This window comes from Schistocerca cancellata, chromosome 5 (assembly GCF_023864275.1).
Source record: "Schistocerca cancellata isolate TAMUIC-IGC-003103 chromosome 5, iqSchCanc2.1, whole genome shotgun sequence".
Taxonomy (NCBI): Eukaryota; Metazoa; Arthropoda; class Insecta; order Orthoptera; family Acrididae; genus Schistocerca; species Schistocerca cancellata.
In genome coordinates, this window is record NC_064630.1 from 519,303,766 (window position 1) to 519,330,512 (window position 26,747).

The 26,747-nt window shown below is 40.1% G+C and overlaps 1 protein-coding gene across 1 annotated transcript in view; it reads right to left on the bottom strand.

Annotated features, from left to right (window-relative positions):
* LOC126187549 (DNA polymerase eta) overlaps positions 1–26,747 on the bottom strand; it is a 199,462-nt gene that overhangs the window by 106,170 nt on the left and 66,545 nt on the right. The window contains exons 4-6 of the mRNA XM_049928700.1: positions 5,256–5,425; positions 1,773–1,996; positions 32–155 (exon numbers count right to left, since the gene is read on the bottom strand). Of these exons, the coding sequence (XP_049784657.1) occupies positions 32–155; positions 1,773–1,996; positions 5,256–5,425 (518 nt within the window). The remainder of the gene's footprint in view (positions 1–31; positions 156–1,772; positions 1,997–5,255; positions 5,426–26,747) is intronic.

Here is a 26,747-nt window from a genome sequence, read left to right on the forward strand (position 1 = left end):
AAAGATGAAACACAAAATCCATGTTACTCACATCAGTTTTTGTAGAGAGTGCCTGGTTGCCTGGAAAATTCTTGCAGCATCCAATTGATTTCGACACGAGACGTGGAGTGACTTGTTCTAGGTCTATACCCCTTGCTATATTGTATAACCAAGTCCTGTAAGGAAGCAAAACATGAAAATGTGATACATACTCGTGTCTTTTAAGGGGAGAGAAGAAATGATATGAAATATATTCACACAATACTCATCTCTTGTGGTCAAAGGTGCATTCTCAATTACACTAACTCGTATGAAACTTTTGACAATATGAATGAATAATCAAAATAAATCAAATTTTCAAATGAAAATACAAACAGCTGTAACCAGTCACATTATGCCAGTTATAGGATACTTTCCACTATTCAATTAGGAGGATAATACCTCCATCACCAAGTGATTTTATGTCAAATTAAGGCATTGATAAATTGCACCTGTGACTTTCAGCTGACCTGTAGCACATCTGTACAGGGTACATAATGTGATGTAAGTACATCTGGAAACGAAGCCAGTGATCATCGATAGACAGTGCCACATGTTACTCGAAAGTTAGCCTTATTAATTGACATAAATTCACCTGATGATGGAGGAATAATCCACTGAATTGCATCATGGAGAATACTGTAGTTGGTCTAATGTGTCTGGTTACAGCAACTTGTATTCTCAGTTCATATTCATAATGGTCATCACCATGCCTAATCTAAAATGTTTGCATTTAAAATCAAATTTTGTTCACATAAAACTTGTGCTGATACAAAACAGAGATTAAACATATCAATATTAAACACATTGCCACATGTTTCGGAGCCTCTCCAATAATGAAATTTACAGTACACAGCATTCAGACCAGATGGAAGTCCCTATGAGAGTGAACGGTTTCCCAGATAATCATCATACACTTTTGTCCAGTGTAATACTGGATAACAAACAACAGAGGATGCTGCTCACTTTTATCTCAACTCCTGCATACAGTCATTCATTCATCATGTTCCCTAGATCCCATCAAAAGGAGCATTTTTTAGAGATGTGGAACAAGCCAAGGTATGCATTAAAAAATATGAGCAACATACAGAAAATTGACAACAATCTCTCCCCATGTATCTTAATACTATTTGTGTTTCTTCCAGCTAAATATAAACTAGTAAATTAGAAAAAAATATGTCACTTTGAAAAAAGTTGCTGCGTTCTCAGTTACATTAAATCCTCTACCAGTCATTCAACATTACAAAGTCACTTGTATACTTGGCTATCAATGGAATTCAAGCTGTAATGAGACTCGCTGGAGAAGAGTTTGTTCACTAATTGCATTCAATGTGGTGTCATGCAACTGCTAATGTTTACAATACACATAAATGATCTAGTGCATAAGGTTGGAAACTCTGTGAGGTTGTTCACTGATAGCGCTGTTGTAATCCAGAAGACATTGCACAGCACTTACTTGCTGCAGTTATGCCTTCAAAATGGTATGGTATGCTCCTGTTAAAATATCAGAGGTCATCAATGACATAACCTGGCTGCAGTCCATAAGTTACCTGAATGATCCTTACCTTGCTTTCCAATTTTGGTAAATTTCACTTCACTGGCTTGTTTACATCACAGTGTTATGAACAATGCACATAGAGGTAATAAGAAGTAGTAGTAGTAGTAGTAGTAGTAGTAGTAGTAGTAGTTGTTGTTGTTGTTGTAGCAGTAATAATTTATAATAATAATGATGACAATAAGGAAGGACATCTCACCCCTGCTTCTCATCAAACTTTTCTTGAAGCTTTGAAAGAGAGAACTTTGCAAGATCACTCATAACAGTGCATCCTAAAACTGTAGCTACATAATCGCCAAACTTTCCACCCAAGCTTCGAACTTTCTTGATTGGTAAAGTCTGATACAAGACTGGTACTTGTGACTGTGGTAAAATTGTTTGACGATTGGGCTTGTGAAGTCCACATGCTAATTTTGCAAGTATCTGAAACAATTTCATTACATCAAAACACACCATACAAAAACAATTATTTGCAAAATACTTATAACCCATTATCAAAGCTGTCTTATTTGATAAAACAACCATAAGCACATGGAGAACTAGTTACCAAGACTACATTCGTTTAATGTTATCCACAATAGGAATAATTAAACTGAGACTGTGGCTTAAAGTTCAGTGGTGAATAAACTGCAGATGATGTTTACAGGCACAGTATAATCTTAGATTGGTTTCTGGTCACCTCTGGTCTGTTCCAAAAGTATTCTCAAGTTAATCTTTTTCACATCTATTTCATATATACTTAAAACATTAGAAAGTTCAAGGCTGAAATTATAGTGATGACACACATGGCTCATATTTATAAGCTATATTTTTCGCATGTTTACTTGTAGTCATTTATATTAACAGATATACACCCATAGAAAATAGATGTACAATACAAAAAGATGGTATAAAGATTTTCAGTCACTATCAATTCAGAAGATCTTCAAAGAAAAAAAGAAAGAATGTCTATATGTGTTAATTCATGTGTTATTTGCACAAAAATGTAGCTGTAATATTTAAGGTAACTGTACTTTCAGCTACGCATTCAAATATTTTTAAATAATTAACTTTATAAAATATTCATAACAGATTCAAAAATGTCCCAACTATAAGCAGCACTAAATAATCTTATTCTGCCCTAATCAGCAAAGTACCCAGGCACTTGGGAGGCAAGATGAGCACTAATGGATCAATGTAACTTGCAATGTCAGTACCTAAGCAAAGTAGTAGTAAGATTTCAGCAAGGTTAAGACTTGATTATGGATTCCCAACTTATCATTATGAAGATTAAAACTGTTTGAGAAAGAAAATTTTGATAATTAGAATGACTTGGGGCACCAAATGGACACTCTCGTATAGAAATAAAATGCAAACTAAGAATTATGTTTTATGTTTTCTTCCATAATGATTCAGAACAGGGAAATAATGATGATAACAAAGACTGAACTTTTTAATTTATACATATTACAAACTGATGCCCCCCCCCCCCCCCCACTGCATTTTTCTGTCTCAATGTGAAAGCGACTGCAGTGATTTTAATATGGTTTTCACTAATAGACAGACTGATTCACATGGAAAGCTTGTGTACATAATTTACAATTACAGTTATGATGGGTGTGTAATATATCTAGTGTTATCTGTTCCATATTTAACTGGCATCTGGAGTGATGCCTTGTGGCAATGATGCAAGCTACGAGCTGGTCAGTTACAGAGGTGGCAGTATTTGATAATAAAAGCCGTAAAGTAAGCAGCCCCCACAACTCCAGACAGCAAAAAAACCATTAGTATCATCATCTCATCATCATCTTCCTTTCAAGGATTAGGTCGTTGCCTGTTCTGAACTTACAAACAAACAAAATCATTCCCACCTTTTTTGAGGTCTTCTGATACCTCTTGTAGTTTAGGATCTTCTGAGAAATTGTGAGCTCTGTCACTTTCATGAGTTGTTGTCTACAATCTTCATGATATTTCTGAATTTTTTTTATTCATGTTGAAAACATTTAATTATGTTTTAATATCTTCATTTATAATCATGTCTCTCCTTGCGCAGCCCTTCGTCTTTCTTAGGAATCTTATCTCTGCTGTTTGGATATATATATATATATATTTTTTTGTAGTAACTCATCTTTCACTTACATAGGATAACACAGGAAATGCCATAACATTATGGAATTTCATGATGGTCTATTTATGGACTATATGGTCCAAAGTTCTGCTACTGTACCACAGACAGCTTTGAATTTTTGTATTTTATCTTCAATAGCAGAGTCAAACTCAAAGCTTGTAGCATAGCCTAAATAAGAGATCTGGGAAACTTTTTCTAAAACTGAGTTATCCAAAACAACTTTCAATCTGACTGCATATTTTCCTCAAAATTCCATGATTTTCGTTTTATTACTAGCAATTGTTAAGGTGTACTTTTTGCATATTTAATTCAGCTGTGTGCTTAGTTATGGAGGGGGTCTTAATTCTTTTGAATAACATCATCTGCAAACAAAAGTACATTCATGAATTTCTCATCATTACCTTAATTCCTTTCTTTACTTTACATTCCCATTTATGAAGAATGAAGTCAATGTAAATATTAAGAAGGGCAGATGACAGTCTGAACCCTTGTCTAAAATACAGATTAATAATTATTTCTTCTAATCGATTTCTACCTGCACTTATTACAATTTGTTTATTTTTGTAAAGACTTTTCACTACCTCTGTTATGTGATAAAGATATCCACATTCAGACATAATCTTCCATAGGCTATCATAGTTCATATGGTCAAAAGCCTTCTCAAGGTTGATAAAGGCCATCAAGGCATGAAGAATATCAGAGATCTTATTTCTGAAGAACAAATGGATTTAGCTCAGTCGTTCATGCACAGACGATGTGTTTGTAATTACAAACATTATAGAAAAACACACAGAATTTAATACAGAAACCCATCTATACAAATCTATTATTAAATGTTTTAAATTGAAGTCCTCCACAACAATTTGCTGCCTGTATGTGAAAGCTGATCTCAGAAACTACTGTAGGGATTATAATGCATTTTTCACTAATAGAACGACAGACTCACAAGGGTTTGTGTATAAAACTTATAAATATTTTGAGCAAATTGGCTGAACTATGATGAAAAGTCCTGTCACATTTTTCTGTCTATATATCTGGAGGAAGTAATATAAGGATTTTGATATGGTTTTCACTAACTGACATATTTATTCGTGAGGAAGGTTTGTGTATATAATTTATTACCACTAAGTCAGATAAGTTGTCTGACCACAGAGTCTAGTGCTTCCTGTCAAAGTCAGGGTGGGTTGCTAGTCTATGCATAAAAATGATTCATCATATACTTAATAACAAAATTTTACACAATGCAAACAGCTGTCCTTAACTCTCTTGATTTAGAAAGAAACTAACTTTATTTTTTGGCACAAGTGTTTCAAATGGTATCTGAGAAACAAAACCAATGAATTTTCAGTAGTAGTAAAGGGAAAATAGCATCTCCAAAATGTTACTGGTAACTCTGATGTATATTTGGTCCCACATAAGTGTCAAAGAGTAATTATTGTTTGAAACACCAATTCAATGTTGAGGATGGGTATGATTGACCGACACATTGGAGGTACAATATTTTTTCTTATTTTCACACATTCATAAAATAGGCGCTCTATTGTTCACTATAGCATAAACAATTGCAATAATTACTTTGTTATGGGCAATGCCTGCAGAGCATCTGAATCCAGTCTGTTCAAAAACAGCGGCTCTCATTTCTTCAACAATGACACCACCAACTGCAAGTCTTTCTTCAGCAGGCTCACTAAGTTCTGTTTCATCAAAGCTGGATAACCATGTTGATAAACCATCAACTCTATTATCTGGAACACAATACATTGTAGCATAAAAGTATGAGTCGGATACTACAAAAACACAATGAAAAAAGAACAGCACTACTGATCTGTCCCTAAACTGTCAGTTTTTCTATTAATGATAAATGATAAGAAAGAATGTATAATATATCGTGTCTGCCTATGTTCCTGAACATCTATAATAGTAATCACTAAATTTGTTACACTTCTCAATTAATGATAATTTTTCTATTTGGTAAATGGTAATTTATTTCACTAAAGTGAAATGCCTGATTCAGTTAAGTAAACGTGATGTTTTTCATTCCATTTGAGAAACAGCTATTCCCTTTATTTGAACAAAAATAATCAATTACTGACAAAATTATTTAATTGGATAGATAAAAAATCTACTCACCAAGTGGTGCCAGAACACACACATAAAAGAAGGTTATAACTGGAAAGCTTTTGGAGCTAGTAGCTCCTTCTTCAGGCAGAAGGGTTGAAGGGGAAGGAAGAAGGGTAAAGGAAATGGTCTGTAGAGGTCTAGGAAAAAGAGTAGATTTCAGGAAAGTCACCCAGAACTGCGGGTCAGGCAAGCATTACCATACAGAATGAGAAGGAAAGACTGATCGTTGGGGAATGCATCAGATGAGATTTGAAAACCTGAGAGCTTAAAGGTGGAAGACAGTGTAATATACAAACAGAGATTGCTGCTTAAAAATCATGGATGAGTTAATAAGAGTGAAAAGCTAAGTGCATTGTATGTAACAAAGGTGCGAGGGGGGGGGGGGGGGGGGGAGGGGAGGGAGGAATGGTGAAAAATAGAAGGGAAAGACAATAAAAGATGTAGAAAACTAAAACAGAGTGAAGCAGAGAGTAGTTACAGTAAAGAAATGCGGTGATGAAAGAAATTAACGTAAATTAAGGCCAGGTGGGCGACGAGAACCAAGGACAAGTTATAAGTAGTCAATCCAAATGAAGTGGTCCAATAAAAATTAAGTTGGTTGCTTGACCATTTTCAAATAATTTAATTTTTTAATATGCCACTACCCTATAATTGAAAACTTCAAAACAGTGTTTTAAAAAATTTTTCCTTTCAGCTTTACTGAATGGCGGCCATTTTCATTTGTAAGTGCGCGATGATATTTCAGTTTAGAGATGTTAGCAAAAATATGGATATCTCTGCAATGGGTTAAGTTACAACATTGCAACTGACGTAATTGTTTTTAGAAAAGTGTCCTCTACAACATCGTCTATTACACAAAATACCCTAAATTAAAAAATAACCAATCAAATTGACCTCCTAAGTTTGGTATCCAAATTTTCAAAAATACACGTTTTAGGCCCAAAAATAACAAACAAGGAGTGATTTAAGAGTTTCTATTTTTTTCCTATAGTTAAATATCATACACTGCTAGCCTCATATAGAGCAAGAACACTTAAAAACACATTCGTGACATCTGTACCTGTTTCACCACACATTCAATCTGGATTCTTCCCCCAGACATCAGTGTGTGAGAACTCTACACGTGGGAACTAGCACTAACATGTCCTTGGTTCTCGCCGCCCACCTGGTCTTAATTTATGTTAGTTTCTTCCATCTAGGGATTTCTTCACTGTAACTACTCTTCGCTTCACTCTGCTTTAGTTTTCTACATCTTTCATTGTCTTTCCCATCTATTTTTCACCCCCCCCCCCCCCCCCCACACCTATGTTACGTACAATGCACTTAGCTTTACACTCTTATTAACTCATGCATGATGTTTAAGCAGTAATCTCTGTATGCATATTACCCTGCCTCCAGCTACACACTTCTAACATTAAACTCTGTCTACATTAAGCTCTCAGGTTTTCAAATCTCGTCTGATGCAGTCTTCAACAATGAGTTTTTCCTTCTCATCCTGTATAGTAAGTCTCCCCTGACCTGCAGTTCTGGGTGACTTTCCTAGATCTCTCCAGTCCTTTTCCTTCACCCCTCTTCCTTCCCCTTCAACCTTTCTGCCTGAAGAAAGCCACTGGCTCTGAAAGCTTGCCAATTACAACCGTCTTTTATGTGTGTGTTCTGCCACCACTTGATGAGTAGATTTTTTATCTATCCAATTAAAAAATATTCCCTTTATTTGGCTTCATACAACATTTTCATTCTCTGGGCACCTGTGTTTAGTGAGGCAATGAAAATTTAGTTCAGACTACCAGGATCAGTACTCTCTGTAGTTTATGTTCTGCGGTATTCTGAAAGCAATAAACAGAAATCAAGATGCCTGCCTATGACACAAGATTGTAGACTGCATATGGGTGGAAGATTTTTAGAAATAAATTATTATTAAAGAACCACTAAAGTATTTTTAAAGCTACAGCTATGAAAATTGGTTTTTCACTTCTTGGTTACAAATAAAGAAAATGTGCGCTTCAGTGCTTTTGAAAATTCAAACCCTAAGGAGGTGAAATTTGGGATGAAATTTTTTATGAAATTATTTCATTATGCAATCATTTTTAAGCTGAACTATGAAAACTGGTATTTCACTTCCCGGTTAGAAATAAAGAAATATGTGGTAGTGGATGAAACTTTCTATGTAAATAACTCTACAAGAACGCAAAATGCATAGAGAACAAAAGCTCTGAACTCCAGCAACTTGAATCGCTTTTTGGTTTGAAGTACATTCGGAAAAGACCATGCTTCTATGGCCTTAATTAGTGTGGAAAGATTAGAAGATTTTACAGTTTGTGAATATAAAAATTTGATTAAGGAAAAACAAACAAATCTTTGCAGACAACATAGTCTACAGAAGAGAAGCAGTGTGCGCTAAGCTTGTCAGACTATATAAAAAACACCTGATAACACTGATATTATTATTACAAATGGAATTCATTCATACAGTAAAATGCCACAGTGAAGGAAGACTGGAAAAATGTGGAAATACTGTTGGCTCAAAATAATTCAGCACAGTTTACGAGCAGCAGAGACTAGGATTGGCTAAGATACTGACATATCTGAGTTCATTTAAGATGAGTATGATCAGTTTGGGCAAAGTGTGAGCCAGCAGGACCATATCAGTAAATAATATGGTAAGTATTTGTAATAAACTACTAATTATCTTGATTGAACTGATAACAAGGAAAATTCAGCAAAGCAGTAGTACTGTCAACTTACCATCTGATACGCCAGTTTTCAGGTGTGTTAATCCCCATCCTTCCAAAGGGAACACACAGTATGTGCCTCACTTCAAACTTATAAGTTTTTCTTACAGAAATGACAAGTCATGAGACCTCAACTGACAGCTTGTAATAGACAGACCAAAACTCAATGATAAAATTGACTACATACAGTAATGACTCCCATTTTATTTCAAGAGTCCAATACAATGCTTTTTAACTTTAAAATGTGTGGTACTGTATGTGACTATTTGAAGTGGCTACCAAAAAACTTAACAACTGAGAGTCTCTGACTCTCATCAATTCCTAATAGATTGAAAGACAAGTCACAGACAGAAACACACCTCTATGGACAAGGTTGCTGACACACACTTGAGCAGTGGCGTTCGACGTGGGGTAAGCTGCTTCGGATCCTGGAGGTGGAAAAATTTTCACTGCCAGAATCTGGCCATGAAGGGAAGGAGACATGGTGGTGTTAAGTTCCTGATCACCAGACTTTGCACTAATGTCTTGGTTTGAATACTAGATTGAAAGACAAGTCACAGACAGAAACACACCTCTATGGACAAGGTTGCTGACACACACTTGAGCAGTGGCGTTCGACGTGGGGTAAGCTGCTTCGGATCCTGGAGGTGGAAAAATTTTCACTGCCAGAATCTGGCCATGAAGGGAAGGAGACATGGTGGTGTTAAGTTCCTGATCACCAGACTTTGCACTAATGTCTTGGTTTGAATACTGAACCTCTGCACAGGGTCTCATAATGTGAGGGCATGTGACACCATTGTTGGTGATACGTCTGTCAGATGGCGATGGTTAGCTTGGCAGCCCCCTTGGTGCTACTCACGAGGAGTAGGCTGCAGTCAGCACTGGGTTTCACCCCTCTCCCTTCTGTCATCATCATCATCATCATCATCATCATCATCAAACAACACAGACACTAGACTACCCTACACTACATTAAACTACACCACACACACACACACACACACACACACACACACACACACACACATGCACGCACGCATGCACGCATTATAACTAACATTGAAATGAAGCTTGCTGTAAATTAAAAAGACAAAACAATATTATGAAAAGGAAAGTTGCACTCACCATATAGTGAAGGTGCTGAGTCGCAGATAGGCACAACAAAAAAACTGTTGCAAATAAAGCCTTCAGCTCATAAGGCCTTCGTCAAAAAATAGGCAAGACAGACAGACAAAAACACACACACACAAATGCAACTAACACACACAAGACTGCTGTCTCAGGCAACTGTGGCCACACTGCGAGCAGCATGATGGGAGTTGGTACTGGGTGGGGTAAGGAGGAGACTGGGGTGGGAAGGGGGAGGGTTAGTAGGGTAGGGGTGGCGGACAGAGCAGTGCTGCTGGAGAGTGTGCAGGGACAAGGTGGAGAGAGGGTATGGCAACTATGTGCAGTCGAGAGGTTAGACAGAGAGCAGGGGAGAGGTGGGGAGTGTAGCAGAAAAGGAGAGAACCAAAAAGACTGGGTGCAATGGAGGAATGAGGGCTGTATAGTGCTGGAATGAGAACAGGGAGGCTGGAAGGGTGAGGACAATGACTAATGAAGGCTGAGGACAGGAGGGAAAGTAGGATATATTGCAGTGCAAGTTACAACCTAGCCACCCGTGGTTGTCGCATCTGCAGCGATGAGCGGTCGCTCTCGTAATATACCGAGTGTCTCACTGAAGCCTTCACAGACCATAATTATCCTCTCAACATTGTACAAAAACAAATTTCCCGTGCCTTATCTTTCTAGTCTCTCACCACCTCCCAAAGTCTCACCGTCCGGCCATGGAGGAGCATTCCCCGTAACTCAGTATCACCCAGGACTGGAGCAACTAAATTACATTCTCCGCCAGTGTTTCGACTACCTCTCGTCGTGCCCTGAAATGAGAAATGTCCTGCCCATTGTCCTTCCCACACCTCCCACAGTGGTATTCTGCCGTCCACGCAACCTACACAATATACTTGCCCATTCCTGCACAACCCCTGCTTCCAACCCCTTACATCATGGCTCATACCCCTGTAATAGACCTAGATGCAAGAACTGTCCCATACATCCTCCCATCACCCACCTACTCCAGTCTGGTCACAAATATCACCTGTCCCGTCAAAGGGAGGGGCTACCTGTGAAACCAGTTATGTGATCTACAAGCTACGCTGCAACCACTGTGCTGCAGTCTATGTGGGCATGACAACCAACAAGCTATCAGTCCACTTGAACGGGTACCGACAAACTGTGGCCATGAAACAAGTGGACGACACGATTCCTGAACACACTGCCAAACATGACATCCTTCATTTCAATGACTGCTTCACAGCCTGTGTCATATGGATCTTTGCACCAACACCAGCTTTTCTGAATTGTGAAGGTGGGAACTTTCCCTGCAATATATCCTATGCTCCCATAACCCTCCTGGCCTCAATCTTCGTTAGTCATTGTCCTCACCCGTCCGGCCTCCCTGTTACCATTCCAACACTATACAGTCCTCATTCCATCATCACACCCAGACTTTTTACTTCTCTCCTTTTCCTCTACCCCTCCGCCCCCTCTTCACACCTCGCCCCTGTCCTGTCTAACCTACCAACTGCACGTAGCTGCGCTACCCTCCCTCCACCTCGTTCCTGTGCACTCCCCAGCAGCACTGCACTGTCCGCCACCCCTACCCTACTATCTGACCCCCTCCCCACCCCAGCCTCCTCCTTACCCCGACCCAGTCGCCACTCAGGGTGTATACGTTGATGAGGAAAAAAAAATTACCGGATTTCCTGGTTAGAAATACACTTTCTCCTGAATGAAAATACACTTTTTCCATGTTAAGTGACAGTATACTTTTCCTCGGAACTGTACAACTTATCAGCCCTTTGAATGGTTATGGCTTTACATGCCGGCGTAGAATTTCCCGGCACTTTAGAAAACAAAACTCAGGGAAAAACACAAGTTGTCTGATGTGCAGCAACATGTACACCACATATTTTCACATTATGAAAGTATAATTCGAATTCCACCAAACACTGCATGTTACTTTCAGAAGCATTTGAAATTGACACTGCGATGCACTTTTGTAAGCCAGTCACAGTCCATGTCATATTATTTTGCCAGCCGATGACAGCGAATATTCAGAGCATTGGACACGTGATGTAGTCAGCCAATAGCAACATGACTGTTAAGTAGCGCGAACACACAAATAGGAAAAGTTAATGGTTTAATTTAATACACAAAGTGTTGCAGAAAAAAATAAACAAACAAATAACATAAATAAATAAAAAAGCTTTCACATATAATATTGGTCTCTAAGATTAATAAGCTGCAAGTGAAGCTAAGCTTTCACACATAATGTTGATCTTTCTTGGGCGTGTTACACTTTAAGATACGTCACACACATGTGCCAGAAAAATTTTTAACGACATAAATGTCTGATCTTCTGGGCTCAAAGTTATTCTAAATGCTCGTCCTCAAAGATTTGATTTTTAAAAGAGAGTCATACGCTCTGTGATTTAAGAAATTCATTGTACATTCTCACACATAGTTCATGTTGCGTAAAAGGAAATTTACTTTGAAAGTAATGCTTTTCCAACAACCATTCGCAATATTTTCCTGTGACCTGTTAAAAATAGGTTCGTTTCAGCAGTTGCCAGAGAGCGCCAGGTAACAGGTGTCACGGCGTTTGCACAGCTATAATGACGCAGGAAGCCCGTAAATTTGTACATGTAAAACATTACAAGATCTTACATTACGTCATAAAAGAAACAAGACATCAGAGGATACTCCAAGAGCATCGGAATTTTGTGAACCATACTAAAATGCATGATTTGGCTTAAAGTGCACTTTCGTATGTCCAGATTGGAATTTAGATTTTCTTGGAGTACCAATACTGTAGTATCTCATGTTTGGTTCTTTATCATGGCATAATGCTATATGTGCTAGAAGATGAATACGTGCACTTAAAATGCAGCAAATAGTTGAAATTAGGCAATAGTGTGGAATTAAACGTTTTTTTTCTTCCCCCCAAATAAATTGACTGCCTCAGCAGAAAAAATTAATGAAAGCCAAATTTCTTTAGCAAACCAACAAAAATAATTGCAAGGCAATTAATGCTCGACTGTCAGAAAGGTGGAAATAAAATAAAATCTGAAACTAATAACATATTTTAGCCTTTTGTAATTATGTGAATGTATTTTAATTCACTTGATAGCTCCCAGCCATATAAATCTGTTTTGTTTTCATCTGATGTGAGAGCAACAAACGAAGCGGAAACAGCAAAATCAGTAAATGTAAACAAGGCCCACATGGAAACTACCCACCTCCCAGTACAGCTCTATTGAGCAAAAATTTTAAAAAAGTGACTTTTAAAAAATATGTTCATTTTGTAGCAAATCTCTTTCTGAAGAGTCTGATACATAAAATATATGTGTTTGAGGAAATATGACAGGCTATTTGGTCTTAAGTGTGCCAAAGTACAGTGTCACACCTCTTCACACAGCATTTTTCTATTGCACATCACTGTATTTTGCTCTGTGGAATTCAAATGTGTAATAGTTTGTAATAAGTGTCATCAAACTATATTCAGGACAGAGGAAATTAAAATGTCCTGTGGTGCCTCTCCTGCTCCCAGTCGGCCGATTTGACATCCTTCTCTTCTTTTTTTTTAAAAAAACCCTCACAATTAATACTGGATGGAATTATTTGTAACCGGGAGAACAAGGAACTCTTCACAAAATTTGCTCTCTTTATTGCCTATCAGCTAATAACTTGCATAGTCCTCCTAAAGCCTTTGACACTTTTTCTGTTGCTTGTATGAGCACTGTGTTTTGTTGTTACATATGGTGCATATCTTTTGCAACTTAAGTTTTACTTTCGTCCCCCTCCCCCCGTTCATGTTTTATTGCTACAGTATTACTCTCCAGTAGCGAGATAAAGTAATATCCTTTGTTAGAGTATTGGTTGTTACCAGTCAAAGTTACAAAAATGTAACCGGAAACTAAAACAATGAAAAATTCCCAGGTTTTTCCCAGTTTTCTCCCAGACGAAAAAATTCCTGGGTTTTTCCCGGATCTCCTGGTTGTCCCGGGCCATTTGCATGATGCCACTCCCATCATGCACTGGTGCTGCTGCTCGCAGTGTGGCTACAGTTGCCTGAGACTGCAGTCATGCGCGTGTGAGTTGCATTTGTATGAGTGTGTGTGTCCGTCATCTGTTTTTGACAAAAGCATTATGGGGCCAAAAGCTTTATTTGTGACAGTCTTCTTGTTGTGACTCAGTATCTACACTTTATGGTGAGTGGCAACTTTCCTTTTTCATAATATTGTTACATTCCATCCTGGACTTTCTACTGTTTGAAAAACACAAAACAAAGCTCCAAAGTCACAAACAGACAAACCAGTCATTGACATTGTAGTTGATAAAAGATTATTCCCATCGAAATGACATCAACATGGTTTGTCCTCATGTAATGTGGCTTGTTAGGCTTTTCCTGAACACTTCCTTCTGCGTGGGTGAAAATTTGATAAATACATTTCTTGAGATATTTGCCTTCAAAATCAATCTCATAGTGGATATAACCTAATCTTGCAATGGTTCTCACTCTAATTGCATTTATTCTAACTGATTGTTTACTGAGACTGAAATTCTTAAAATAATGCACTGAATGTCATCTAATTATTTCATCTTATTGTGTATGTCAGCATGATGGACTTGGTCTATTTTGTTGCGTATGGTGTGTGCATCTATTTAGGTGTAAATGTGGGAATTTTTCGGTCACAAAAATTGTGTTAAATTTATTTATGCTGATCTTGGTGTCCCCAATTAAAGAACACCTTTCCTCCTTTGTAGGTAAAATTCTACTTGACCATTTGCTTCCCAATGATATTATGCAGTTCACTGAAGACATTTTATTCCACATACCTGATATTGTTAATATTTCAACACCTCTCCCGCCTCCTCACACACACACACACACACACACACACACACACACACACACACTCACACACACACACACACACAAAGTGCCGCACCAACCACCTCCTCTGCCTCCTCACCACCAACACTCTGCTCCGCTCTACTCTACTCCAGTCAACCCGTACAGCTCCCATGAGTCCTCTGTCAGCCATGCAGCAAGGTCATCTGCAGTCTAAAGTGAGACTGAAAAAGTGAAAAGTAATCTGTCTTAAGACAGATTATTACTTGTTAGCTCGGCAAATTTCTATATGAGATAGGACTCCCATGATATCTTCTTGTAAACATGGTTAATGTCAGTTAGCCATTTCCATTTGTAATCAATATGTATTCCAAGCAGCTTTACAAATTTTGAGTCTACATTTTTAGCTATTTGCTCCTGCAGATGCTGAGTTCCTCTGGATTACACAGCAGTTTGTTACATGAGAACCAGTTTAATGTTAAGGAGAAAGCGTCCTTTGATTTCTGGTGTAGCCTTGACAAATGTCAATCTGTGGTGATTAATGTTGTATCGTCTATATAACAGATAACTGACTAAATCCCAACATAATATGGCAACTCATTTATTGCAACAATGTAGAAGAATGGTCGAAGGACAGGGCTATGAGCCCTTCCAGACATGACTTTCTCGATGTTTGGATGCTTACTTTGAACTGACACAAACTGTCTCCTGTTATTTGATATGAATTAATTATTATTTCTAATACCGTATTATTCACTCATTATACTGTAGTTTGGCTGGTAAGATGTCAAAGGAGATACAGTCAAATGCCTTACTCAAATTTCATAGATCAAATAAGACCATATTTTATTTTCAAATGTAGTTGCTGCCTGATCAACAATTTCAAGGCCTACAGAAGTGGTATTTTTTCCTTGTTAAGAACCATGTTGTCCATATAAAGTAGTTACAAAGCTGTACGTGAAAAATTGCTTCAAATATTTTGGAAAAGACTGTAACAATACATACTGTTCTTAAGTGCTTACGGAGATACTTTTCCCCCCTTTTGTATACAGGCATAACTTTTGAAATTTTGAGCTGGACAGGGAAAACTCCAACTCTAGGAATTTATTATAATAAAAGCAATCAGTTTGCATATTAGGTGTATTGTCCTTTTTATTGCGTAGTTAGATAGTCAGTAGCAGTACATACTACACTCCTGGAAATTGAAATAAGAACACCGTGAATTCATTGTCCCAGGAAGGGGAAACTTTATTGACACATTCCTGGGGTCAGATACATCACATGATCACACTGACAGAACCACAGGCACATAGACACAGGCAACAGAGCATGCACAATGTCGGCACTAGTACAGTGTATATCCACCTTTCGCAGCAATGCAGGCTGCTATTCTCCCATGGAGACGATCGTAGAGATGCTGGATGTAGTCCTGTGGAACGGCTTGCCATGCCATTTCCACCTGGCGCCTCAGTTGGACCAGCGTTCGTGCTGGACATGCAGACCGCGTGAGACGACGCTTCATCCAGTCCCAAACATGCTCAATGGGGGACAGATCCGGAGATCTTGCTGGCCAGGGTAGTTGACTTACACCTTCTAGAGCACGTTGGGTGGCACGGGATACATGCGGACGTGCATTGTCCTGTTGGAACAGCAAGTTCCCTTGCCGGTCTAGGAATGGTAGAACGATGGGTTCGATGACGGTTTGGATGTACCGTGCACTATTCAGTGTCCCCTCGACGATCACCAGTGGTGTACGGCCAGTGTAGGAGATCGCTCCCCACACCATGATGCCGGGTGTTGGCCCTGTGTGCCTCGGTCGTATGCAGTCCTGATTGTGGCGCTCACCTGCACGGCGCCAAACACGCATACGACCATCATTGGCACCAAGGCAGAAGCGACTCTCATCGCTGAAGACGACACGTCTCCATTCGTCCCTCCATTCACGCCTGTCGCGACACCACTGAAGGCGGGCTGCACGATGTTGGGGCGTGAGCGGAAGACGGCCTAACGGTGTGCGGGACCGTAGCCCAGCTTCATGGAGACGGTTGCGAATGGTCCTCGCCGATACCCCAGGAGCAACAGTGTCCCTAATTTGCTGGGAAGTGGCGGTGCGGTCCCCTACGGCACTGCGTAGGATCCTACGGTCTTGGCGTGCATCCGTGCGTCGCTGCGGTCCGGTCCCAGGTCGACGGGCACGTGCACCTTCCGCCGACCACTGGTGACAACATCGATGTACTGTGGAGACCTCACGCCCCATGTGTTGAGCAATTCGGCGGTACGTCCACCCGGCCTCCCGCATGCCCACTATACGCCCTCGCTCAAAGTCCATCAACTGCACATACGGTTCACGTCCACGCTGTCGCGGCATGCTACCAGTGTTAAAGACTGCGATGGAGCTCCGTATGCCACGGCAAACTGGCTGACACTGACGGCGGCGGTGCACAAATGCTGCGCAGCTAGCGCCATTCGACGGCCAACACCGCGGTTCCTGGTGTGTCCGCTGTGCCGTGCGCGTGATCATTGCTTGTACAGCCCTCTCGCAGTGTCCGGAGCAAGTATGGTGGGTCTGACACACCGGTGTCAATGTGTTCTTTTTTCCATTTCCAGGAGTGTATTTGAGTTAGAAAATGTTCAAACAGCATTCACTAAATCTATGGGTGTGACAAGATCCCAATGGAGTTCATGCCCTCTAGAAAGCTGATCAGCAAATATACTAGTTGCTGATGAGTTTGACTGTTTAATTTTTAATCTTAATTCATTTACTACAGTAGTAAAATATCTATTGAGTTGCTCTGATTTGTTTTATTATATCCAAGAACATTTGAGAGTTTCTGCAGTGTTGTAGAGATGCTGCAGTGGTGCTTAAGTTTGCTGTGGTCGACAGCATTGTTACGATCTGCTGGAGTAAAAAAGATTTTAAGAATACTAGACTAGCAATTGTTAAGGAGCGAATACTGCACACACAATGCAAATTGTATGTCAATACCCACAATTTATATAACTGCTATCTCTTTCTATCTACAGCCGTCTGACCTTTCAACTGGGAATGAAATGATATGACCACAGCAGACCAAAAAACAGCTGATCTCAGCAAAACTATGGACAAACAAACAATTAAATTTGAGAACCTAGTGCGGGAAGAAGAATGAATGTTACCCAGCAAGATAGCATACTCAGTGATCAACTTGTCAAACAAGAATCTTTATGAAGGAACCATCTTGGCACTGAACAGAGGCAGTATGGCATCTCTCACAGAACGTTGCCAGTGAGGTAGGCTCACTGCCAGTCCATATCAGCAATAACCAAGCTTCCTAAAGTCAGATATTAGGAGAACAGAAAGGAAAGGGCACTATGCTTTGTGCAGAGATGAAGATCACATTGTGCTTCCCACTGAAAGGGGGATGCCACAATCATCCTTCATACCACAGCTTATCATGATAAAGATATTACATACAAAACTATGAAATGTGATCCCGCTTTATCACTTAACAGAAAGAGGCAGAACTACTGAAGAATTCTGTCCTACCAAATAATAAGATAAAGAATCTGAGGATACAAACTCCTTGGCCACAAAGGCTACATGTTTAGCCTGAAATCCACAAAGAATGCATTCCACTGTGGCCTACTGTTGATGCTATAGAGGCTCCAGCCCACGAACTAGCAAAATATCTAACCAAGTTACTTAAGCCAACTGTTGGCTACCGTGACCACCATATTAAAAACTCTCAAATGTTTGCTAACATAATTAAGCAAATCCGAATCAATTCTGATGAAATTATGGTCAGCATGGATGTGGTCTCTCTATTTACAAAAGTGGCAGTAGAAGAAACATTGAAATTACTAGAAGACCATGTCCCTGTTTTGTCATACATATTATTGAACACTTCAAAGAACACAAGTGAAAATAAGCTCATCTTCATCCTTCTTGTTTCTTTTGCTAGTTGACAACACCTTTATGCTCTTTACCTTTTCATTGATGACATACCCCAATATCACTGCAATAGAAAGAGCAAGAAAATTACCATTTTTAGATGTTCCATTTAATCAAAATCCAATGGAAAATCCAGGATGGAATATGAAAAGCATATATTTCTACCACCTATACAGAGGAGATGTTGAGTCGCAGACAGGCACACCAAAATGACTGCTATACATGTGAGCTTTCAGCCAAAAGGTTGTCTTCTGTCACAGAAAACACACACACACACACACACACACACACACACACAAGAGCACTTTCCCTGGGCACTGAGGCCAGACTACAAGAAACTGTGTCTCAAGGGAGAAGCAATCTGGGTGGTGGGGGTAAGGAGGAGATGGGGTGATGATGGTGAGTGATAACAGGGTAGGAGGTGGAGGAGGGTGTAATACTGCTTTTGGAAGCATGCAAGGGCATTGTGGAGACAAGGTAGGGCAGCTATGTGTATTCAGGAGGTTGTGTGTGTGTGTGTGGGGGGGGGGGGGGGGGGGGGAGGCTAGTGTATGCATTGATGGAACAGAAGGCTGTGTTGTGCAAGAGTTGGAACAGGTAAGGGGGACTAGCAAAGGTTGGGGCGAGGGGCATTACGGGCTGGCACAAGATGTGTAGCAGTCACTGTGTTGGGCAGAATGTTCAGCATTGGTTGGTCTAGCTGTCTCTTCATGCTGACAGACAGCTCGTTTGTTATCATGCCCACATAGAATGCAGATCACATGACAGCTTTACAGGTAGTCCTGCCTTTGATGGGTTATAAGTGATGCTCATGACTGAACTGGAGTAGGATGTGGTGTGAGGAAGTGTCGGACATCTCTTGCACCCAGGTCTATTGCAGGGATATGCACCATGAGGCAACAGGATCAGAGCAGGGATGGAGTAGGAATGGACATGAATACTGAACAGATATGGTGGGTGGCAGAATACCACTGTGGGAGGGTTGTGAAGGATTATGAGCAGGAAATTCCTCATTTCAGTGTAAGACAAGAGGTAGTCAAAACCAGAGAGGAGTGTGTGATTCAGTTGCTGCAATCCCATGTGGTTACAAGGCAGTGCTCCTTTGTGTCCAGGTAGTGAGCATATGGGATGGTGATAGGTGACTGGAGAGACAAGACATGAAAGATCTGTTCCTGTACAAGGTTGGGAGGGTATTTTCACTCTGTGAAGGCCTCAGTGAGACCCTTGGAACATTTGGAGAGGGACTGCTTGTCACTACAGATGCAACAGCCTTGGGTGGCTAGGCTGCGTGGAAGGGACTTTCTGACAGGGAATAGGTAGCAGCTGTGAGAATGGAGGTATTGCTGGTCATTGGTAGGTTTGATATCGTTGGAGGTACTGATGTAGTCATCGTTGAAGTGGAAGTCAACATCGAGGAAGGGGGCTTGTTAGGTTGAGGATGGCTCTGGGGTAGATGGCACTGGGGGAATGTGGACAGTGTGTCCTTACCCAAGATCCAGATCATGAAGATATCACCAGTGTATCTGAACCAGATGAGAAGTTTGGGATTCAGTGTGGATAGGAAGTATTCCTCTACATAACACATGAATATATTGGCGTAGGATAGTGCCAAGTGGGTGCCCATTGCTATACCACAAGTTTGTTTGTAGGTGATGCCTTCAAAGGTGAAGTAATTGTGGGTGAGTATATAGTTGGTCATGGTGACCAGGATGGAGGTTGTAGACTTGAAGTCAGTTGGGCATTAGGAAAGATAAGTGTTTGATAGCAGCAAAGCCACAGGTATTAGCGCTATTAACATCGAGGGAGGTAGTATCAATAGTGATGAACAGAGTGTCATGCTGTAAAGTAACACAAATTGTGGACAGTTGATGGAGGAAATGATTGGTGTCTTTTATATAGAAGGTAGGTTATGGTTAATAGACTGGAGGTGTTGGTCAACAAGAGCAGGTATTCTCTCAGCGGGGGTACGGTAACTGCCAACAAAGGTGATCCCTGGGTGATTGGGTTTATGGACCTTAGGAAGCATGTGAAAGGTAGGAGAGCATGGAGAGGTAGGGGGTGAGGAGCGAGACACTCAGGGAAGAGGTTCTGGAATGGGCCTAAGGATTTGAGGAAAGACAAGAGATCTTGTATTTTCTGAAATGGGATCACTGGGGCAGGGTTTGTAGGTGGATTAATCTGACACCTGACAGAGTCTTTCCGCCAGGTAAATCCTGCGCTTCAAAACCACAATGGTGGAGCCTTTGCCAGCAAGTAGGATTAGCTTCTACTTCTACTTTGAGGGATTTCGAGAATGGTGGTGAGGCAAGGTTTGAAGTTCAGCAATCCTGGAATGTTAATAGGGGTGAGTGGGGATGGATCATGGTTTGATGGATAAGTGAAATGAGTCACGCAGGATTCAACATTGGCATTGGGTTGAATTTAATTGGTAGGGTGGATGGCGGAAAAGTATTTCCACTGTAGGCACTGGGGAAATGAAACAAGGTCTCAAGCCAAGCATGATAGAATTTGGGAGTGTGGCAAAAGGTAAGGATTTTGGAAAGGGCTCATACTTCGTGGGACTAAAGCTTTTGGAGAAAAGATTCATGACTGTTTCGGTTCTGTTTAGGGTCTGGATTCTGTGTGGTGGTGGGAGGAAATTTCTGAGGGTGCGGTATGTATTAGGTCTGCAAGGCAGGGTATGTTGGCTGTGAGGGGATACAGGTGAGGTTTGGAAGCTGTTGTAGAGGTGGTGGACAGTGGTAGTCCAAGGCATGAGTAGGTGGTGACCAGCTTGAAAAGATTTTTGAGGTGGCATTGTGCAAGCAGCTCTAGTTCCTGGAGGGCAAGAGGGTCAGCATCAGAGACTGGATACAGGAATTTGGGATCGAAGAACAGGAGAATTTTATGGGCAGAGAGGAGGTATTGCAAGAAAGCTTGGGCCTGAGTTACATGGTTTTGCAGGGCTAGGTCGGTGACGGCCATCGACTGGAGGAATTTGAACAGATGGAGGTCATTGAGGAAAGGGGGGTTGCAGGTGCAGATAGGTAATTTCATGGTAAGCAATTTCGGGTGATTTCATGAGTATGGACAGGAAAAATTCGTATAAACGATAACCTGACGAATAATGTGAATTTGGTGGTTTATAAGGAAATAACGCGAATTCAGTTGTTTTTAAGAAGGTAACACGAATTCGGTGGTTTTTAAGGAACTAAGGCAAAATCGGAGTTTTTCAACAAAATTTCTCTGTGTCCTCGTATGAACTGTCGCATATCTAATGACGTTTAATGTCAAAATGTTCTATGTTCAACTGTCGCCCTACTTTTTGCAGTCGTGACGTAACTAGTGGCCTTCCGATTATCGACTTTTGCGAGCGCGTACAAACGACCACTGTGTGAATTTTGATTATTTATTTGTTTTGCAGTGTATGTGCCGCAGTATGCCATTTCAAAACAATGACGCAATGAAAATCTATCACAAACACAGCATCAATGTTTATTAAATGCAGTTAATAATGTAGCAATGATATAAGGCTTGAAGAAATGTGATCATTTAGACGAGACAGTAGCCGAATGAGCAAGCCATGACATAACTGATAGTTTCGTGGTTTACGATACGAATGGATGTAAGTTTGTGTTCCACTGCATGCTAATATATATTTTTTTCTATCACAGCATTGTCAACACAGTCTCAGTCTTTTGTTATGAATGTAATGCAAGTATTTGGAAGGAGGGTGAGTGCGAACACTGCCAACACCGTCATCAATCATTGAGCTTACAACTCTTCCACTTTTCACAGTAAAAGTAAAGCAAAAAATCCGAAAGTGTAATACAAGTATGTTCTGCAATAAATGATACATTTACTCTGATTAGAGACTGAAGAATGAAATAAATGTTTGGGTGTTTATTTCCGAATATGTGATGAGTTCCGAATGGTTGGTAAGGCAGGTATTTTACAGGACAGCGTTAATTTCTACGACGGAAACGAGCAGCTATAAAACTCACCTTTTTGGATTTCCAGCATGCTGGATTAATAACAGGACAGCGACTTGAGTTAATCAGTTTTATGTAGGAAACAGAAAAAGTTGCAAAATTCAGTTACTTTTGTTTAATTGATGATCAGTTTCATGTATCAGAACCCTTTCTCAAATCATCCAAACAAAGAAATGAATCTCCCGTTGACAGAAAACTAATACTAACAACATGTCTGGTTGTAATTGCTTTCCTGAAATTTCTATCTTTTTTTAAAGAAATGGTGATACCATATATATCAGATATTCAAAATTGCTAGATGATATCCAAGTGAAAGTACGGAAACTAAAGTTGTCTTCCATATCCAGTTCCCATACATAGCTAGTTTTTCCCACCAGTTATTGTATAGTATGTTTTCACTCACCAGACACGATGACTGTATGCAAACAAAAAGATCGATTTCTTACAACTAATCCAATTTTAATGACCATTATCAACTACTACACAAACTCTCTATCAAAATGATATTGTACCTTTAAAACCAATTACAAAATTTTTGATAAATGCAACCTTATTCAGTAACTCTACGAAACCCTGAGATATGCTTATGGCCTTCAGGTCACAAGACACAGGGTTTGCAAGAACCTTCAAGATTAATAATGCAGCAGCACATATTACAGTTTCCTCATCTCTAGACATGATGTGGCAGAAACAATGGAATAAACAGCATTGCAGCCAACGTGAATACACTCAGAAATGTTCATTGCCAGGATGGATGGAAACAGAGACAAGAAACAAAGTCGAAAACAGATGTGATACACTGTAGGAAATAGTATTTCCTACAGAAATATGTTTCCAGTGGCAGTGTGGACGCAGCTTCACACTACTTTCTGCAGTTTCGGCATCACTAGTGGACTTTCGACTATTGACTTTTCCGAGCACTAGTCAACAACCCCTGTGTGAACTGTGTGCATTTCGATTACTCATTTCCTATGTAGTGTGAGATGTATGTGTGCAGTATACCATTTCAAGGCAACAGTGCACTGAACGAGTATCACAAACATGTCATATTTATCATTAAGTGTCTATTAAAAAGAATCATGATGTAAGGCTTCAAGAGATTTTATAACAACTAATGCACAATACTAAATACAGACAAGAAACCTGTAGCATAATGGATAACATCATGGATAGCTGACTTAAAGATTATAGGTTTGTAGCTCGCTGCATGCCAATACTTTTTTTACAACTTAGTGTTGTCACATTCGTTATGATCGTAATACATTATGTTCTACTATATTCAATGTTGTTAAACACTTCTGTCTAGTCAGAGAACAAAGTATGAAATAAATATCTGCCTGTTTATTTCAGAACGTGTGGCGATTTCTTAGTGTGTGGTTATGCAGGAACCTAGGAGGGCAGGTTAAATCACTGTAAGTGAAACTGTGAGCAGTGACATTCGTATTCTTCCTTGTCACAAATATTTGACACGTTGTGCACCCACAAATATATTCCTCTAAAGAGTTCTTGTCGCAACTGAGATTCTCCTGTCATTAGTTTATTCATAAAAGTCAACTCGATGCTATAACGATCGACAAATTGATGGCCTCGTTTCTGGTCACCTTCACAGTGCCACCACATTATAATTACATCAGATCCTGCAAAAAGTAGTGTCCCAAACATGAACCACGGTAAAGTTAAGAGTTGCAAGTTGTGTTGGCAATAACGATAGTGGATTATGTCAGCATTTCCTACCTCACATCTTCCCTCTCTGGAACGACCTAAAACATTCCCTTAACTCTGACATCACCCACAGTGCAAGCTGTTTCTTCCTTTCTTTTTTTCCACTTATAACTCGTTTAGTCACTTCAAATGCGAATGTGAAGAAAATGGGATGAAGTCCAGTGAGAAGCAAAGTAAGAATACAGAATCGAGTAAATCTCATTAGGAAGAAACTTAAAAGCAGGGAATTTTTAGCATTGATCTTATGGGTTTTTCACAGGGGCTACAAATTTATTGTACAGAATCATGAAAAATGTAAAATTAGATAACGTAAAATCGAAGTACCACTGTATTAAGTTAATCATCTCTAAGAAACAAGAACACAGAGACTCAACTATCAGAAGTTATCAGAGAATAGCACTACTTTATTTCTTCAGAGTTACAACAAATATAATAAGTCATATTGAAAAGACAATATATTAGTGGGCACCCAAGAAAATTAGAGAGATGTGCGCCTAGTAAAAGACAACTTTGATATTGGTGTTCTTGGAATTTAAAAAATACCTTGTGAATGAAGTAGCTGTTACATTGGTCCGTCTTTACCTATGATTTCAGAATGCTACAGAGACCACCAACATCACAGTAAATATTGTCGTTTAGGAAAATCTGTTATTGCTGGAAACAGCCACATGAACAAATGTATGATTGTGTTTGATGAAAGGGGAATAACAGCCCATGTACAGGGATTTTGTTATCAAAGAAGTGTTGCGGTCAGAATGTGTAACAAAAAATTTAATCACTCTACTGGCTACACCTTTGGTACTGCATGGAAATGAGCATTTAATGCTGAAAGGCAGAAAAGAAATCAGCTGAGTCATCCACCAGTTAAGGAAATCAGTATATGACCAATTTTTTTCAGTCACAGAGATTGACATAATCTCTGGTAGCATATAAAAGCTCCATAGGTTCGTGATGTCTCCATAACATAATCCAACAAACTATATAAAGTATCTAAGGGCCTACGGAAATTTCCTGATGATGACAATGGTGGAAGTCATCAACAGCTCAAGCCTGAAAAAGGGATCACCCTTGCACATGTAGTAGCAGGAGGTTGACTTTTAACAGTTTGCAGCAAAAATAGCAATTCCATTGGTTTCCTACCATTGAACAGCCCAACATGGTTTGGTCCATAAGGACTAAGATGAAGGGTTAACTTCACTTTCATAAAAGTCTCACTGATCATCTTTGTCATTTGAGTCTCGAATGTTGGAACCAGTCACTCTGGTTCCCCACTACTTTCAGGTTGGAAACGACTCAAAGCTCAGCTGAGGTACACTATGTGATCAAAAGCATCTGGAAACCCCCAAAAACATACGTTTTCCATATTAGGTGCATTGTGCTGCCACCTACTGCCATGTTCTCCATATCAGCAACCTCAGTAGTCATTAGACATCGTGAGAGAGCAGAATGGGGCGCTCCACGGAACTTACGCACTTCGAACGTGGTCAGGTGATCGGGTGTCACTTGTGTCATACGTCTGTATGTGAGATCTCCACACTCCTAAACATTCCTAGGGCCTCTGTTTCCAATGTGACAGTGAAGTGAAAATGCAAGGGGACACATACAGCACAAAAGTGTACAGGCTGACCACGTCTGTTGACTGACAGAGACCACCGACAGTGAAGAGTGTCGTAATGTGGAATTCCTAACCGCATCAGGATTCATTGCAAGTACTACGACAGGTGGGAGGTGAGAAAACTTGGATTTTATGGTCGAACGGCTGCTCATAAGCCACACATCACGCCAGTAAATGCCAAACGACACCTTGCTTGGTGTAAGGAGTGTAAACATTGGACAATTAAACATTTGAAATACATTGTGTGGAGTGACGAATCATGGCACACAATGTGGCGATGCGATGGAAGGGTGTGGGTATGGCAAATGCCCGGTGAACGTCATCTGCCAGCATGTGTAGTGCCAACAGTAAAATTCGGAGGCGGTGGTGTTATGGTATGGTCATGTTTTTCAAGGAGGGGGCTTGTACTCCTTGTGGTTCTGCATGGTACTATCACAGCACAAGTCTACATTGATGTTTTAGCGCCTCCTTCTTCCCACTGTTGAAGAACAATTCGGGAATGGCGACTGCATCTTTCAACACGATTGAGCACCTGTTCATAATGCACGGCCTGTGGTGGAGTGATTACATGACAATGGCATTCCTGTAATGGACTGGCCTGCAAAGAGTCCTGACCTGAATCCTACAGAACACCTTTGGAATGAGTTGGAACGTCGACTTTGTGCCAGGCCTCACTGACCAACATCAATACCTCTCCTCAGTGCAGCACTCCGTGAAGAATGGGCTGCCATTCCCCAAGAAACCTTCCAGTACCTGACAGAACATATGCCTTCAGGAGTGGAAGCTGTCATCAAGACTAAGGATGGGCCAACACCATACTGAATTCCAGCATTACCGATGGAGGGCGCCATGAACTAGTAAGTCATTTCAGCCAGGTGTCCAGATACTTTTGATCACATAGTGTATATAATTCTATTAGTGGAAAGCTTGAAACATCTGTAGTGTAAACTAAGGTCTATTGCTGAATAGGACTGATTGAGGGAGCACCTTGAGTGCAAAGATTTTGGATAAGTGAG